The sequence below is a fragment of the Terrapene carolina genome, unplaced genomic scaffold (genome assembly GCF_002925995.2).
Source record: "Terrapene carolina triunguis isolate 2854851 unplaced genomic scaffold, T_m_triunguis-2.0 Scaffold131, whole genome shotgun sequence".
NCBI lineage: Eukaryota > Metazoa > Chordata > Testudines > Emydidae > Terrapene > Terrapene triunguis.
The window spans coordinates 35,340,427-35,358,534 of NW_020664482.1; the positions used below are offsets into that span (position 1 = coordinate 35,340,427).

Consider the following 18,108-nt stretch of genomic DNA (forward strand, 5'->3'; position numbering starts at 1 on the left):
TTGCACTGTAAAAACAAAAGAATTAGTATTTTTCATTTCACCTAATACAATTACTGTAGTGCAATCTCTTTATCATGAAAGTTGAACTTACAAATGTAGAATTATGTACAAAAAAATAACTGCATCCAAAAATAAAACAATGTAAAACTTTAGAGCCCACAAGTCCACTCAACCCTAGTTCAGCCAATCACTCAGACAAACAAATTTGGTTAAAATTTGCAGGAGATAATGCTGCCCGCTTCTTGTTTACAATGTCACCCGAAAGTGAGAACAGGTGTTCGCATGGCACTTCTGTAGCCTGCGTTGCAAGATATACGTGTCAGATATGCTAAACGTTTGTATGCCCCTTCATTCTTTGGCCACCATTCCAGAGGACATGCTTCTGTGCTGATGATGCTCGTTTAAAAAAAATAAAAGTGTTAATTACATTTGTGACTGACCTCTTTGGGGGAGAATTGTGTGTCTCCTGTTCTGTTTTACCTGCATTCTGCCGTATATTTAATGTCATAGCAGTCTCGGATGATGACCCAGCACATGTTCGTTTTAAGAACACTTTCACAGCAGATTTGTCAAAACGTAAAGAAACCAATGTGAGATTTCTAAAAATAGCTACAGCCCTCGACCCAAGGTTTAAGAATCAGAAGTGCCTTCCAAAATCTGAGAGGGACGAGGTGTGGAACATGCTTTCAGAAGACTTTAAAAGAGCAACACTCAGATACGGAAACTACAGAACCCGAACCACCAAAAAAGAAAATCAGTCTGCTGGTGGATCTGATTCAGATGATGAAAATGAACATGTATCGGTCTGCTCTGGATCATTATTGAGCAGAACCCGTCATCAGCATGGACGTATGTCCCCTGGAATGGTGGTTGAAGCATGAAGGGACATACGAGTCTTTAGTGCATGTGGCACATAAATATTTTGCGGCGCCACTTTACAACAGTGCCATGTGAACGCCTGTTCTCGCTTTCAGGTGACATTGTAAACAAGGAACGGGCGGTAAACAAATTTTAGCCAAACTTGTTTGTCTGAGCGATTTGCTGAAGTAGGACAGATCCCTTTCTGCAGTACTCCTTCCTGGGCAGTCATTTCCCATTTTGTATGTGTGCAACTGATTGTTCCTTCCTAAGTGGAGTACTTTGCATTTGTCCTTATTGAATTTCATCCTATTTACTTAGGACCATTTCTCCAGTTTGTCCAGATCATTTTGAATTTAAATCCTATCTTCCAACCAACCTCTCCCAGCTTGGTATTGTCTGCAAACTTTAGAGGAGGTTTCTTGTTTTAATCCGGTATCCCAATCTCTCTCAACCCCTTGATTTGTTGGTTACCATTGCATCATTCTTCACTCATCAGCCACATTCCAAGTAAACCTCAAAGGAGTAATCAGTTAAGGCTAGTTTGCAGGTTATCTTAATGAGTCTTAATTGTTAACTTAGCTGGCTATAGATCATTATCTACCTTTTGTTCTTCCTGTTTTTCACTCACTTAACCTTGACCCAGAGTTCTTTTGTTTTCAGAGATTTGAAACTTGTTCCAGTGCTTGTTTACATGTGTTATGCTTCTGGTATGCATGCACCCCATGCACTTGGGATCAGGATGCTTTATCCAGTAGTGTCAGTTGACCATACCTGCTCCCTTGATGACTTTGAGCCCCTGCTCCCTCATGAGTATTTAGGGGGCCCAATAACCTAGCAGACCTACCTAGTTAGCAATCTCCACTTTTTTCCATTTGAATATTTTATTATGGTTCTGTAAATAATTACTTACTTAGACAAGACTTTTAGTTCCTTTGACAGATTTCAGATATTTCCATATGTATCTGCTGCAGGGTGTTTAGTTGTGGTGCTGAACAAGAGTAGTCAAAACATCAGTCCTTCAGAAGTACTCAAAAGGAGTAGGAGCTAAAAATATTTTTTAGAAAAGAAGAGTTATTCATTAGCTATCCTTCAACTTCACTGAGTGAACTATCTGGCCCTTCTAATATGTTACAATATTCTTATGTGGAGCAATGTTATTCAAAGGAATTTAAATCTTTGTCTATACAGGGTCAATTAATGGCTAAGCTCCCTACAAGCCTCCACTGATGCTGCTGATGCTGCATCAAGCTTGATGGCAGCCACAATTACTATGCAGTGTGCAACATAACTCCAGTCTTGTGGGTTGCCAATAGAGGGTCAAATTATGCTGGAAGCACCTCCCCTTTGTAGCAAGCTTATTGATACAGAGCAGTCTACTAGGACAAGTGATTTTGAAAAAGCATTTGTCATCCCAGGCTTACCAACATCATCATCATCAGACTTGAATCTCTCATATCCTTCAGTATCTTGATAGATAAGCTTAGCAACAAACCAGATGTTTTTAACGTTATTAATGTTCATTGGACTATTTTTGCACATCCACCAATTGAATACCATAGAGGTTTTCTCATCTTTCAGTCAAAAAGTTTGTTAAAGGTCTTCTGAGAGGTTTTTCTCTGATAGACAGCCTCCTACCCACCCCCCAAACCTTGGAATCTTAATGTAGTACCTATCAGTCTGATGGGACCTCCATTTGCACTATTAGCTTCATGCTTGTTACTCCATTTATTATGAGGATGACCACCTTCTTCTTCTTTTCCTTATTGCATCAACTGGAGTTGGGTCATCTTTCAAGCATCTGCCATCTTCATCTATCAGAGGCACCACTTGCTTACCACTTTCTTTGATGCAGTCTATCCATCTTTTCCTCTATTCTGCTTGGGCATCTCTTTCCTACCACCCTCTCCTGCTATGCTAGTGGTGCTTCCTGGACTTTGTCAGGCACATCATGGATTTTGACTTCCATTTTTAATTTTGAAATCTGTCTCTTCATGTAACTCCTCATGGTGAGAAGACATTTCAAGCATCTCTGTGTTGAACCTGCCGTCTCCTTATTGCCCATACTTCTGCACAATACAACATTGTTTGGGTACACCATTGTTTTATACAGTTGGGCTTTTAGTCTCAGTGGCGTATGCTTGTCATACACTGCTCCTGAGATGTTATTTCATGCTTTTACAGCACTCCCCAATCTGGATTGTATTTCATGTTCAGTCTTGCCATTTGCCATGACCTAGCAGTCAAGGAACTTGAACTAGGCAGTCTGATTTAGTCTTATTCCACTAATCTCTGTGCCCAGGTTCCCTGTGGTATGTCTGTTGACCCACATGACCTCAGTCTTAGTCATGCTCATCTTCATCCCAGACCAGTTTCACTGGTTAACCTTTTCCTTTTGAAGATGCCCTTATTGCTATTTTGTCTGCATATAACATCATCTTGCCTTTTCCCACTGGTATCCCACATAGTCCGTCAATATAATAAACAGCACACCTTCTGGTGTGGTCTGACTTTCGGTTCAGAGACTTGTCATTCCAAAACATATTCAGATCTCTGATATATAGAGGCAATCACCATAGTTTTTTAGATTCTCAGGCACTCCACATTTCCTTGGCACTGATCCGACGATCCTTCTGTCCACTTAATCATATGCCTTTTTTAGGCCTATAAAAGCCCAGAAGATACCTTGTTGGTATCTTTACCGAATTAGACATGGCATCCGTAGTTCCTCATTGTTTCCTAAAGCTGAACTGCTCTTGTTCACGGAGGGGTTTCACCATTCTCCTAAGCCTAGGGTCCAGAATATGTTACAGTATCTTTATCCCAGGTTAAAATAGTTTTATTCCTTGGTAGTTATTCTTACATATGGGAACCAGGAGAGACTTGCACCAGTTTTCGGGAATTTTCTTGTCTTGCCACATGGCTTTAATCAATTTTATCTCATCCATTTTATGCCTCTTTCATTCAAGTCTTTTACCAGATCTGCTATCACTTCATTGGGTCCCACCACCTTACCATTCTTCATTTCCTAAACTGCATTTCTCTTTTCCTCCATTACATCATTGTTCAGTTTGGAAAAGAGAAGACTGAGAGGGGACATGATAGCAGTTTTCAGGTATCTAAAAGGATGTCATAAGGAGGAGGGAGAAAACTTGTTCACCTTAGCCTCTAAGGATAGAACAAGAAGCAATGGGCTTAAACTGCAGTAAGGGAGATTTAGGCTGGACATTAGGAAAAAGTTCATAACTGTCAGGGTGGTTAAACACTGCAATAAATTACCTAGGGAGGTTGTGGAATCTCCATCTGTGGAGATATTTAAGAGTAGGTTAGATAAATGTCTATCAGGGATGGTCTAGACAGTATTTGGTCCTGCCATGAGGGCAGGGGACTGGACTCGATGACCTCTCGAGGTCTCTTCCAGTCCTAGAATCTATGAATCAGGATTAGGCTCACTTGTTGGCAGCTCTGGAAAGCTCACTTTAGGCATTCTGAAAGTATTGTTTGCACCTCTTATTCAGGTGTTACTAGCAGTCTCTCCCATCATTTACAAATGGCATTACCTTTCTGCAATGCTATAGATCTTTTTGCCAGCCAGCTGTGGATCATTTAAAAGCTCGACATATGAATTGTTGAGGGCACTCTCTTTGGCCTTCACTGCCCGCTTGTCAGCTCACTTTTCTTCTTTTGTATTTGTTTTCATTTATGCTCTATGGATGAAGATGGCGTTCATCATTGCAGTTATATCAGCAAGCAGGGTCTGTGAATTCATAGAATCATAGACTTTAAGGTCAGAAGGGACCATTATGATCATGTAGTCTGACCTCCTGCACAATGCAGGCCACAGAATCTCACCCACCCACTCCTGTATCAAACCTGTGTCTGAGCCATTGAAGTCCTCAAATCATGGTTTAAATACTTCAAGGTGCAGAGAATCTTCCAGCAAGTGACCCGTGCCCCACTCTGCAGAGGAAGGCGAAAAACCCCAACGGCTTCTGCCAATCTGCCCTGTAGGAAATTGCAAGCTCTCATGAAGGAACCCCTGTATATGATTTTTTCACCAGGATAAATTCACACTCCACCCACATCCCAAACATCTTCCCAAAATAATCTCTGATTTTCATTTAAATCAATCAATTCACTTACCCTGTTTTCTCCTCCAGAGACTGATTCAACTAAGGGTAAGGCTGTTACACATACTCTACATGTCCTCTGATCTCTGTTGCTTTATTTGTCTAGAACAAAGCTATTCAGGCAGTCCCCTAGGCTATTTATTTCTATTGCTGAGAGATCCAAGGGTCAGGCAGTTTCAACTCGGAGGATCTCTAATTGAGTGTCACATTACATGAAGCTACATTATGAGGGGGCCAATTTAGAACTCCCAGGTCATGTTAGGTCAGATTCTTGAAGAGCACAGGCCACATTTTCAACCCCTCTTAGGCCTTGTCTACATTACAGGGAAAAGTCTATCTAAGCTATGCAATTTGAATTATGTGAATAGCGTAACTCAAGTCGATGTAGCTTAGATCTGCTTACAGCGGGGTCCACACTATGCAATGTCGACGGCAGATGCTCGCCGTCGACTCCCCTTACTCTTCTTGCTCCGCTGGAGTACAGGAGTCAATGGGAGAGTGATCTGCGGTCGATTTAGCGGGTTGATTGTCATGCGTCGATCCCCCAGTAAGAGTAGACAAGCCCTTAGGGGAATGCCCGTAGCTGATATATGTAGGGCTTCTACTTGGAGTAATGTATATAGTTTGACTAGCCATTACTCTTTACTTCAGGCATCTTTTTCAGCTGCCCAATTTGGGAGGGCTGCTTAGCAATCTTCGGTTAGACTCATGGCACCCTCCTCTATCTATTAGATGGTGCTTGGGAGTCACAAGAAGTGGAACATGTAAACAAGTACTTGGAGAAAAGAGGAAAGTTATTTTCCTTTAGGAACTGGAGTTCTTCCAGATGTGTTCCACAACCCGACCTCTTTTCTTCACTACTATCAAGTCTAATAGTTCCTGCACCTCTACCAAATCAGACTGAGGATTGCTTGGTTGCTCTGCCTCCTTTATACCCTTGAGGTGGAAGGTGCTTATGGTTATCAGGGAGTTGGTGTGACCAATGGACACTTGCTGGCTAAAGTGTTTACTACCTCCAGTGCATAGGGCACATGCACACCGGAAGTGGAACACATCTCAGAGAAATCCAGTTACTAATGGTAAGTGACTTCCCTTTACAAAACTAAATAAAAAGTTGGCAGTAACAATAGGATTAATTATTTTAAAAATTTCTCAAATCAGCATCATTATTTGAAAACTGTTGCGCTGATTAACTATTTCCTTGCATAAGTAACACAGCAATTCTTCAAAGGGGCAACCATTTTTACATATTTCAGAGTAGTAGCCGTGTTAGTCTGTATCAGCAAAAGCAATGAGGAGTCTTTGTGGCACCTTAGAGACTAACAAATTTATTTGGGCATAAGCTGTCATGGGCTAGAACCCACTTCATCAGATGTATGGAGTGGAAAATACAGGAGCAGGTATAAATACATGAAAAGATGTGAATTGCCTTACCAAGTGTGAGGTTAGTCTAACAAGACAATTCAATTGACAGCAGGATACTAAGGGAGGAAAAATAACTTTTGAAGTGGTAATGAGAGTGGCCCATTTCAGACAGTTGACAAGAAGGTGTGAGTAACAGTAGGGGGAAATTAGTATTGGGGAAATTAGGTTTAGGTTTTGTAATGACCCAACCACTCCGTCTTTATTCGGGCCTAATCTGATGGTGTCCAGTTTTGAAATTAATTCCAGTTCTGCAGTTGTCAGATTTGTGTCCATTTATTTTTTGCGTAGAGACTGTCTGGTTTGGCCAATGTATATAGCAGAGGGGCATTGCTGGCACATGATGGCATATATCACATTGTTAGATGTGCAGGTGAATGAGCCCCTGATGTGGTTAGGAAGCTTATGCCCAAATAAATTTAGTTAGTCTCTAAGGTTCCACCAGGACTCCCTGTCATTTTTACATAGAAATTATGGGAACAGAGAAATAAGTACTTTTCTCAAACATACAATAGAACTTCCTTTCTATAACTTGATTCAATGTCATCTGAGAGTAGGTAATACACCATTTTTTTAGTAAAAAATCTTGCTGTCGATCAGAGCGTAACGTTTTATCTTATTAAGATCAAAGCTTGGAGTTCTAGGCAGAAAGGGCAGATGATTTTGATGCAATTTTTCATGTTGTTTCTTGTTTACTGATCTTTTGATGGATCAAGCTTGTTCCTAGCATAGTAAGCTACAATTATGATGTTCAGTTATCTTGAAATAGCTTAATGTATGCCAATGTCATAAGAAAGATATACGTTACCATAAGCGCATTTCTAGGCTAAAACTAGTATTCAATATGAAAATGCTTGTTCATAGCTTGGTCAAGTTGAATTGATGTGGGTTCATTATTAACGGTTTTCCCACAAAGCTTCTGAAATTAACTCCAGTTTCTGTAGAACTTGATAAAAAGGGATGTCATTAGGACGAAAATCTCCCATCACTTTACACCAGACCTGAAAGATCCTCTTTGGCTCCAGATTAAATAATATTTTAACTTTAAAGCATCATTAATTATGTTGGCATACAAACGTGGAATGACTTTTAGTTGAGAGTAGTTAAGGTTGATCTCTACATTCAGCTGTGATTATATTTGTGGAAAATATCAGGATCAGATGGCATCTTCTGGTGCCAAGTCCTGGGCATGCATTTTCTCTCTTGTGGAATTTCTTGACTCCACCATTCAGATGTGTGAGAACTGGGCACGCTTTTAAATCAAGCTTTAATTTATCATCATTGCTTGGACTTCTATTTGTTTTAGCGATTTGACATTGTATTGCTCCATGGTAAATGTCTCTGATGGTACCAAGGCCACTATATATAAAGCAGTTTTTTGGGTAGATTATGACCATAATTTTATTTTACACAATTAACTACAAGCATTACTGGCTTCTCAGCTCTTCAAAGGCTGTTTAATATTGCATAAGTCCTTCCAAAGGTATCGATGGAGAGCCATAGTAATAAATCGGTCCCCCTGCCAACATCTTTCTTCTGCTTTCATCTCAGTTGAAACATGACATAAACTGGATCTGCTCCCTTGGAAGTTACTTTCCATTTAGAAGAGCTATAATTTTTTTTCTTTTGACACTACCTGATGAAATGACTCTATTTCCAAAGGAACAATATTGAAATAACTTGTTTCCTGCATTTCTATGTGTTATTCCTTTGGACTGATGCTTGAGGCACAAATTAAAGCTCATTCAACCAGAGCTGAGGCAGGGACAGTAGCCAGCCTCGGGTCAAGTTACACCAGCTGAGATTTGCATGGCAGCTTCTTGGAGTTCATTGCACATTCGCCAGGAAGATTATTGCCTTTGAACTGTGTTCAGAAGATATTTTAAATTAGGTTCACCATCATAAATAGACAGTTTCTGAAATTAGAATCTTATGGGTATCTTTGTGCCTATTTATGTCATATTCTTCTGCATCTGGCACTCTGGATTTCTCCATTCTGGATATAAACAGGGAACACCTGCATATTTATTTAAAATGTATATTTTCAGAGTTTCTTATTGTTCTGTAGATTTTATCTTAATTCGTTATGTCTCAGATTTATAGAAATGTCTGAAGCTTTGTTTCTTGAAAGAAGATCTTCATAAAGAATACAGTATTTGTATTGGAAGAAATGAAAACTGCCACGTATAATTTATTTTATTGGGAGAAAATCTACCTAGATTCTTATCCATCAGTTACTCTCCTGGTGCGAATCTGACTCTTTTTAGGTTACTGTAGTTAGAGTAGGTGAAAAACTGTGTGTGTGTGTGTGGAGTTACAGCGTTTTGCTTATATTAAATAGTCCTCTTACGTTGGTCCCAAGGCATAAAACATTGTGTGAAAATGCTAATACTGAAAAATAGGGATACTGTATGTGTCACAAGTGCACTTTGAATGTGTACAGCTTAATGTAATTGTAAAACCTAGTTAAAATGTACCAATAGTGTAACAAATGTCCATAGTTTTTGTAACCACACACATTTCCCTCCTTTTAAGGATAAACGTAAAGTGTATTTATTTGATTTGTGTGAATTTTTAATATGTTAACATCTCAGGGTTTAATTTTTGCAACTGATACGCAGAAACTATTTACATATGCACTAAGAAATTAATAATGATTAAATTAATGTACTATATAAATACTGTCTCACAACAAAACCCTGAGGATCTGTTTTACTTACGAGATTTGACAGCTGACTGACAACTGAAGTGAAACGTGATATTACATTTCATATGCAACAGAAATTGAGGTCTGGATAAATTTATAGTGGTTTGGGTGTGATAAAACTGCGTATTAATGGTGATCGGACAAAATTTCATTTTAAAGTTTTTTTTTTTTCTTTTTATATGGGAATGTTCTGCATTGAGTAGACGTTAAACCTTAACAATATCAAGTCAATGACTATCTGGAAAATGCTTTTCTGGGGTAATCTCATATAATTCTTCACCAGGGTTAGTTTATGCCTGGCATAATTTTGATTTTAAAATGTGTTGAGCTGAGCAATGAAATTCCCCAAACAATAGTAGTATGAAAGGTTGTTAGTGTAGACAGGCACTAGCCTCTGCATTTAATAAAATGAGGAATGCTTATGTGAGAGACAGATAATAGAGCATTTGTTTCTGGCCTTAAGAGGACCAATGTCCAGTCAAACCTGTAGTATTTGCTTTGTACTACACTACATTACCCAAAAGTGAAAACTCCACATTGAGACTAAAGGGAATTTATAATTACCAGGCTCAATACCTGCCAGAAATCTAAAAAATTAGTTGAAAATAAAGGCTAATGAAAATACGATAAACCAGGGGTAGGCAACCTATGGCTCGTGTGCCGAAGGTGGCACGCGAGCTGATTTTCAGTGGCACTCACACTGCCCGGGTCCTGGCCACTGGTCGGGGGGACTCTGCATTTTAATTTAATTTTAAATGAAGCTTCTTAAACATTTTAAAAACCTTATTTACTTTACATACAACAATAGTTTAGTTATATATTATAGACTTATGGAAAGAGACCTTCTAAAAACGCTAAAATGTACCACTGGCACGCAAAACCTTAAATTAGAGTGAATAAGTGAAGACTCGGCACACCACTTCCGAAAGGTTGCCGACCCCTGCGATAAACCATATATATATATATTCTCCTAAAATAAAACTCATGGGAAAAGGTATTGATACCTCAGCATACCATGCAACATGGGACAAATATTATTCTCGGAGAGGTTTGGGAGGCAATAAGCAGTGTGTGCAAAGTTAAAACACAATAGGTCAGTGATACTCAGACTGAGGCTCGGGAGCCACAAGTGGCTTTTAATATGTCTCATGTGGCTCTTTGCAGCACATGATATTAAAACACTGTGTGATTTAATTATTAACCACATAAGTCTATCTAGATGTCTCGATTGATCCGCAACTATTTTTAATGTTAATTGTAGTTCAGTATTGTCATGAAATTCTATATAAATATCAGTGTTGCCATAAATTATGCACAAATTACCTCATTGCACGTGATGTAGGAGCTGTTATCTGTATGGTTGGAAAAAGTGTGCGCTCCTTTAAGGGTGAGGGAGCCAGGGCGTGCCTTTCTGCTGCAGACCGGGTTAGCTTGGGAAACTGACCCATCCCCATTGGAAGGCAGAGGGAACTATATAATATCTGTGGTAGCAACAGAAGTATCATTATTCATCTCGGTCAGGTCTGTTTCATCTGCCTAATTGTAGACTCCACATTGCTCACATTTTCCTTTTAGGTCATCTTACTCTTTGTCTTCTTCACCATCTTTGAATATTCCCCACTTGTGATTATTGAATGGCTTTTGAAAACTGCAAGTTGAATTGAGACATAATAAAAGACAATCAAGGTGATATATTAATCCCAACAATCTCTAGTGTGGCATGCTGTGAAAGTTTTGAGTTAGGAAGAAAAAAAAGTTACATATTTGTGGTGCATGTGCATTAATATATACCCAAAAAATAAAAATAAAAATCAATGACTGAGTTCTTAGGTAGTAATTAAACATCAGTTTGAGGGGAAAACTATTTTATGGGTTTCAAGAAGTACCCACAGGAAGTCAAGCTACCTTGTTTTGGAACTGTAAAACTTAAAACACACACACAAAAAACTCCTTATTTTTTATTATACTTTTTTTGTAATCTTACAGCAATAATGTTTGTATATAAAAACAAAAATAAAATAAAAAGCTCCTGCCATACTTGGAACTGTTGTGCTTGAATATATCAGTATGTTTTTCTCTATTAATGTTGTTTGTTCTTATCAATATTTGTCCAAGGGACATATACAATTGTCTTAACTGCATGCTTCCTTTGGGTGCCATGTAATACTGTTTCCTTGCTTGAACCAGTGTGTTAAAAATGAAAGCATTAGCAATTAGTTTACAGGTATTAATCTCCTGAAACCTTAAAGAAAATCTCCTGTCTAAAACACACATAAGGAGTAGAGAAGGAGAAGCAGTATTCTTGCCATAATATCTTCCCCAGAATCAGACAATGAGCTGTAACCTGTTTTTTTTTTTTTTTAAACAAAGTTTAATTGGTCTTCTGGTCAATTCTATCTTATACTAACATATTTACTGAAGGAAAAAATTCTGCTTAAAAAAGGATGAAAAAAGTGATATGGAAATGTTTGAAATGTGCCTTTTGAAAACTAGGACCTAAAAGAGAAAGAAAATGAAGAACTCGATATTCAGTTGAAAGTGTTTGATGAAAACAAAGAAGATGACTTAATTGAATTGTCACATCGTCTCAATGACATCAGAGCTGAAATGGAATATCCTTTTAAAAACTCACTAATTTATTTTAATTTTTATGTATATTCTCTGTAAATATGTAATAAAATATTCTAGGTTAAATTGATTGGTTGCCACAGTTAAATTATGGTCTCTAGGGTATGTATGTTTCAGGTAGATTTATGTTCAGGTAACTTTTAATTTGAAAAAGTGTTAAATAAATATGCCAATCACTTAAATGCATGTTAGTTTACAAGTCATTGAGGGAAAGTAATCTTTCATGAAAAAGGACCTTTCATTAAACCAGTAATTTTGCTCTGTCAGGTAATGATTCTTATAAATTAAGACAATATAAAATTAGGAAAAATGATGTAATTCAGTTCATGAAGCCAAACACTTTATTTTTTTTGCGGTATTCAGGGGGTGTTTTGTGTACATAGTAAGCTGCACTTTTATTAGCTAATGAATTCATTTGTACAAAAGCAGAATTCTTTAGTGGGTTTAATAACATGGTATGCACTCCTGAACTTCAGGCATATCCTTTAACATTTACACACAGATCTTATCTGACTTGCACTGGTATAATGTATAATAGACAGGTTGTGATATGGGGACATTCATAACCTTGTGTTCCAAACTGCCAACCATATTCTTGCCCCTTTCTAGTTGATGCCAATAAACACATCACATGGGTATGTGGCTAAAGACTCTGTGTTTGATTTTTCAGCTGCACTTGGGTAAATCAATTGAAGGTGTACCTATGTAAAACTGGTGTGAGATCAGAAACAGGCATTTAGTTTGCAGCTTTATGGAAAATTTCAGTTTCATCTGGAATGAAAAAAGTTAACTCAAATCCAGAAGTTCCAGAAGTACCAGAAATTCCTAGGCCTAACTACTGCCATGCAAAAGCTGCTTAAGAACATTCTCCTTTTAACTCCAGATCTTTCTTTGAGCCTTTCTCTGTGGGAGCTGTTGGGATGCTTCATACATATTCTAAAAATGAAGCTTGACCCCCATAACTAATGTGACAAAATACTTGAGCAAGCCCCCCCCCTCCATTCCTTCTCTAAGCATGGGTATGGGATATCGGCTTACTTACCTTATTTACCATCAGAGATGCAGTCTGCTACAGAGACAGCCACACACATCTGTATAAGTCCAACATTCTAGCTAACAAAGCTGAGTATTAGATATCACTGTCTGGCCCTAGATAAGGGAAATGCTCCCAGTTATTTCCCTATTCATGCTCATAGAAATAAACCATTGGAAATCACCATGTCATGAGGCTTCCATTGTCGACAAACATTGATGTGAGCTCAGACCCCCATATTTCAAATACAACTTAATGCCGAACATGCACCATAGTGTCATTAAATTCCAGCTTTGAAACTTGTTTGTATTTCAGTCCTGCTGTGTATACAGATCCAAATGTTCACATGGGAGTCTGAATTATGTATTGTAAAGAAAAATAAAAAAAAAGAAAAAATAGCTAATTAAATGACTGATAGAGATCTGCAACTAAACAACCTCCCAGCTGCTCTGTGTTGTCCTTACTTATGAGTCTAAGTCCCATCCCCTGACTTGCTGGTTGGCTTGAGTGTACCAATTGCAGAACTAGTCATGGCAGCATTGATTCAAAATAAATGGTCACGGTTGGTCGAGTGCCAAACAGAAGGAAATCTATCCTGTGTACCATAATTCTGTTATACCTTTCCAACATGTGCCACACCAAAATTTACTTGCATGTGTCACATGGGATTGGTATGGTGAACTGGCACCCCTTGCATTACTGTGTTGTTCTTCAGAATCTCAGCCCTTTTTAAAACTGCTAAGATGGCGAAGAAAACTTCACAAATGTATAATGAGTGTAACCAATGCCAGGAGGACTACGTGAGTCTGCAGAAAGCAGAGAACAGTACCTTCAAGATGTAAACTGTCCCGTTCATTTTAGTGGATATTGACTCAGTAACAGCTTTTCTTATCAGTTAAATCTTTCACATTGTCATACCTGTACATTAACTGATATTTTGTTTGTCAACTTTCTGGACCACCATGAGATGAAAACTTAATAGAAAAAAATCTCCAGATTCTTTGGATATAATAATGAGTAGACAAAATAAGTATAATTTTTCCAAACAGACATGAAACATGTAATCAATATTTATAACCTATATTATCTAATTTTGTTCCACTCTCTTAAATTAAAATGCCAAATTCATTTGTTGTATGAATTAATCACAGAACCTCAACTCTTAATGATTTCAAAATGTTTGCACCATTATTGATCTTGATTCATGTAAAAGTATAATGTGTTAATTGGTGGGAAAATGGAAAATACCTCAGGCCCTGGTAACAAATAGTGCAGGTATATTGCTGAGCCTACATGAAGCTCATTGAGTTCATTGGGGCTGTCTGTGGGTCCATCAGTCCCTATGAACACTGAGTTGAAGGATTAGAGCCTTATTTGGCAGATCTTGTGCCAATTTTGTTTACTTTCTAGTGATGAGCACAGTGAAATAATTTTGGTTAGCTGTAGCTGAAAAAAATGGAAATGTTTTAATGAGGGGGATTGTTTAGAAGGCAATAGCATTTAATTAGAACCGTTCAAGTGTATTCCTTACAATATGGACATGTTCATTTCAGTCATTTGGCATTTCCTTAACAATCTTTGCACTGATATGAATGAAGTATACCATCTGCTGTATAACATGCTGAAGGACACGGCTTCTGAAAACTATTTCCTCTCAATATTGCAACACTTACTACTGGTCAGGAATGATTATTACGTCCGGTAAGAGTTAACTCTAGCTGTTCTTTTTGCTTTTAATATCAGGTGTCCAAGTGGTAGGGTAACGCAAGCTGAACTATTAACAAAATGGATCTTAAACATATGATTATTTTATAATCTAGGGTGAACTGCTCAACACAAGTTGTCTTTGTACCCTTATTTAAAGGGAAGAGTTTCATTATAGTAGACAGAAGGATGGTTTTATTTTTGAGTTCCTTGTGCTTTTTCTTCTTCTGTATCTCTTAACTCATTGAATTATTCCTCACTTTTCTACCTACAGGGCAGAAAGGTTCTTGTCTTCAGAAAATCTACAACACGTTTTTTGTACATGTTTTTATTTCAAAGCATCTCCCTCCCCTTTCAACTGTATATTGCGTCCTTAGAGTGTAAGCTGTTATTACTTACATATCAAGTGCCTAGCATAATACTGAATCAGGCAGGAGAATTGGTGTTTTCATATTGTTAAATCATACAACTACAAATACATGTCAGTTATTCCAGGTAACGGGTGCTTTTCTAGTTTGTAGAGAAAATACAGGGAATTGGTTGGTAAGGATGAGAGAGAGAAATTATTGGAAGAGGTTTTTTTTTAAATTTCCCTAAACTATTTTTTTTTTTTTTTTACTAGTGTGACAGCTCCATTTTCTTTTCTTTCTGCAATATTTCCTTCAGTTAGACTTGAGATGATTTTTCTGGTTCAACTAAATGGAGTGTGAAGTTGAGGTGTAACATTTGTTGCTGATAAACAAGTTTAAAATTTTAAAAACGGTTCGTCAGCACAGAGAGATTACAGACGTTACAATAGAGAACTGTGTGTGCTCACAGTACAGTTTCTGAGAAATTAACATGTTGTAACTGATCATGTATTTGTACTGTTGCTAATAAAGGCTGACAACCAATCACAGCAAATAGTGATCCTTAAAAACTTACTAGTTTTACCTTAGATGATAATAGTTAGTAATCTGCATTTTCAAAATTATGAGCCCATTTCCAGTTGCTCATAAATTTTGCAAAACTTCCACTGTTCAAGCTGAAATTTTCCCTTCTGGGATTTTGTCATTAACTGACTTTTCAACTAAGGTTTCCAGCAAAACTATTTAAGTACTTCTGGGAATCAGGTTAGGGTTAAAAAATAGGTTGTTTTGGCAACCAATGTTAAAACCAACCAAACCAAAAAGAACAATGTTTCTTTGAGAAGCTCTAATGTGTTCTTGATTTGGAACAGAGTTGTGGCCCTGGGGTCAGGAACAGACTTTTTGCTTTCCCTATGAAAATCCCTCTAGAATAGGCCAAGTTTATCAGACTCTGGAAGTAGCCACTTGCACATGCTCCATCGATGTTTGCTAGAGGCTTGCTGTTAAAATCTCTAACATTCCATCTTCGCTGAGTGTGCTCCAATGCTAGGGAGTTTTTACATCCCTGCTCCCAAGCTCCACTTAGCTTCCTATTTGGAGGGCACAGAGCAAGAGCTCCAGACAGAGGACATAGAGTGAAAGCAGCAATGCTGTTTCCTTTGGTTTTGAGGAAGGTGTGCCTGGCTGGGATCCAGAAGGATACTTTCCACTGACTAGTGTCAATGATTGTGTTCACTTCAGAAGCGCCTATTTTTGAGCAAGACCTCATATCCCCTTAATTAGGCTGCAGGCACATATATTCCTCCTATTTAAAAATAGGTTGAGTGAGTCACATCTGGTGGAGCTGCAATAGAACTTGGTCTACAGTATGACTGTTCCTGCGGGGCACCGGCTGGGGCAGATGGAGCGCGCAGCCCGCTCCCAGCAGGATGCCTCCCTCCTCCCTCCTCTGCACTGCTGCCCCCTACAGGGCGGCCGGAGCGGCGAACCAAAAAGAAGAAAAACCTGTGGGGCGGCTGGAACGGCAAAGCAAAAAAAAAAAAGGATTGGAGGGAAAACCGCCCCTTAGAATCTGCCGCCCCAAGCACAACCTTGCTCGGCTGGTGCCTGGAGCCGGCCCTGGTCCCAGGTCTAATCCTTTTAGCCACACTGCTTTGCAGGTGGATTGTACCAAACATGTATGGTTCAGAATCTGATCATGACCCACACAGAGTTTTAAATACTTTGAAATTACACAGGAAAAAAAAACTATTAAAAGAATTAAAGTCCATCACTCAAACTAGAAAATAGCAGAATTAAGATTGCTTCTTTAATCTTAATTTGACCTTGTGCATATGTATTAGTCTTGAATTACATTATGACGTGGTTTTTTTCTCAGCTGGGCTGAGAAAGTTCATTGTAATCCTATTAACTTCCAGATGAAATTTAAATGATTCAAGGACTGTCAGTCTGAAATAATTACAGTAATTTGCCCCCAAAATGCCCTAAATTTTAGACAATAGTTTGATGGCAATAGTTTAATGTACAGAGTACAGAGTATAACTAATATGAACTTAATGTTATAAGACACTTGAAATTCAAATCAGTTTTTATTTCAGTGTGAGTAGTATTGGGAGGCATGTCCATGTTTCAGAAAATCGAGATTGGGTAACTGAGGTTGTACTGTATCTAGAAGAACTGTAACAACACTTGGTCAGCCCTTCGCTACCTATCTAAGAAATGTTAGTCTAATGGGCATATGTTACATTGCTTCTATTAGCTCCATTAGTATGGCTATTAAGTTTAAGTTAAAATGCTTTTTTAAAAACATATGGCTCATAAATACATGGTTACAAGAAAAAAAATAAATTAAACAAAGCTAATAATTGAAACATAATGGGAGAGTTAAGAAGTAAGTCTGTCCTCCAAATAGAATTTAGAAAATCCACTAGTAAAGATGCAGTACACTCTTACATATGGTATATGGATGAGGGAAGAGAAGTGAAATACTGCAAATCTCCACATTCAGCTGGTGTCATATTGAAACAACTCACACTAAGCTAAGGAAATAAGACGTACACAGTGAGAGTTAAGAACATAAGAATGTACATACAGGGTCAGACCAAAGGTTTCTCTTGCCCAGTATCCTGTCTCCTGACAATGGCCAATGCCAGGTGCTTCAGAGTAGCTGTAGACTGGTCAGTTGTTTTGGTTGCCTAAACATGGATTTAGGGAGCCAAACTCCATTTTTTTTAAATCTTGTGTAAACTTACATTAAAAAACAATGTTAAGAAATAAAAGAGCAATGGTCAGAAATCACATATCAGTTTTCTTGGATTCAAAAATACAAGTTCTAAAAAGGTAATGTCCAAACATAAATCCTGAAAATCTTTTCAAATTTAACTTCTCTTTTGACCTTATACTTTTATCAGTCTGAAAAAGTGTGTTCTTGCACAGCTGCTACAGATTGAGTCGGTATATAGTTCCGTCCTTCATTTGGAGTCACTTAAATGGTGTGTGAATTTCAAATGATTTGTTTGTTTTTAGCTCCTTAACGTGACATCATATCTTAGGCTTCTTTAAGGAATTAAAGTAGTTTAAAAATGTAAGAGGGCTTAACCCCATAAAATGACTTAATACCCAATCTTTTTTCATATTTGGTAGCTGACAACATTTTTAGATTTATATTTAGAAATGTTAGAAATAAGAATTAGTTGTGTGTGTGTGGGTGTAGTGCTGTTTGTTGCCAATTAATGACCAAAAGTGGTAATGAAGGAGGTGGGAAGGACAAAATAGGGT

At 38.0% G+C, this 18,108-nt stretch overlaps 1 protein-coding gene across 1 annotated transcript in view; it reads left to right on the top strand.

Moving 5' to 3' along the window:
- The window catches only part of DIAPH2 (diaphanous related formin 2), an 887,225-nt gene that overhangs the window by 201,547 nt on the left and 667,570 nt on the right, over positions 1 to 18,108 (top strand). Inside the window, exons 12-13 of the mRNA XM_024202840.2 lie at positions 11,611 to 11,729; positions 14,363 to 14,479. Coding sequence (XP_024058608.1) covers positions 11,611 to 11,729; positions 14,363 to 14,479 — 236 coding nt within the window. The remainder of the gene's footprint in view (positions 1 to 11,610; positions 11,730 to 14,362; positions 14,480 to 18,108) is intronic.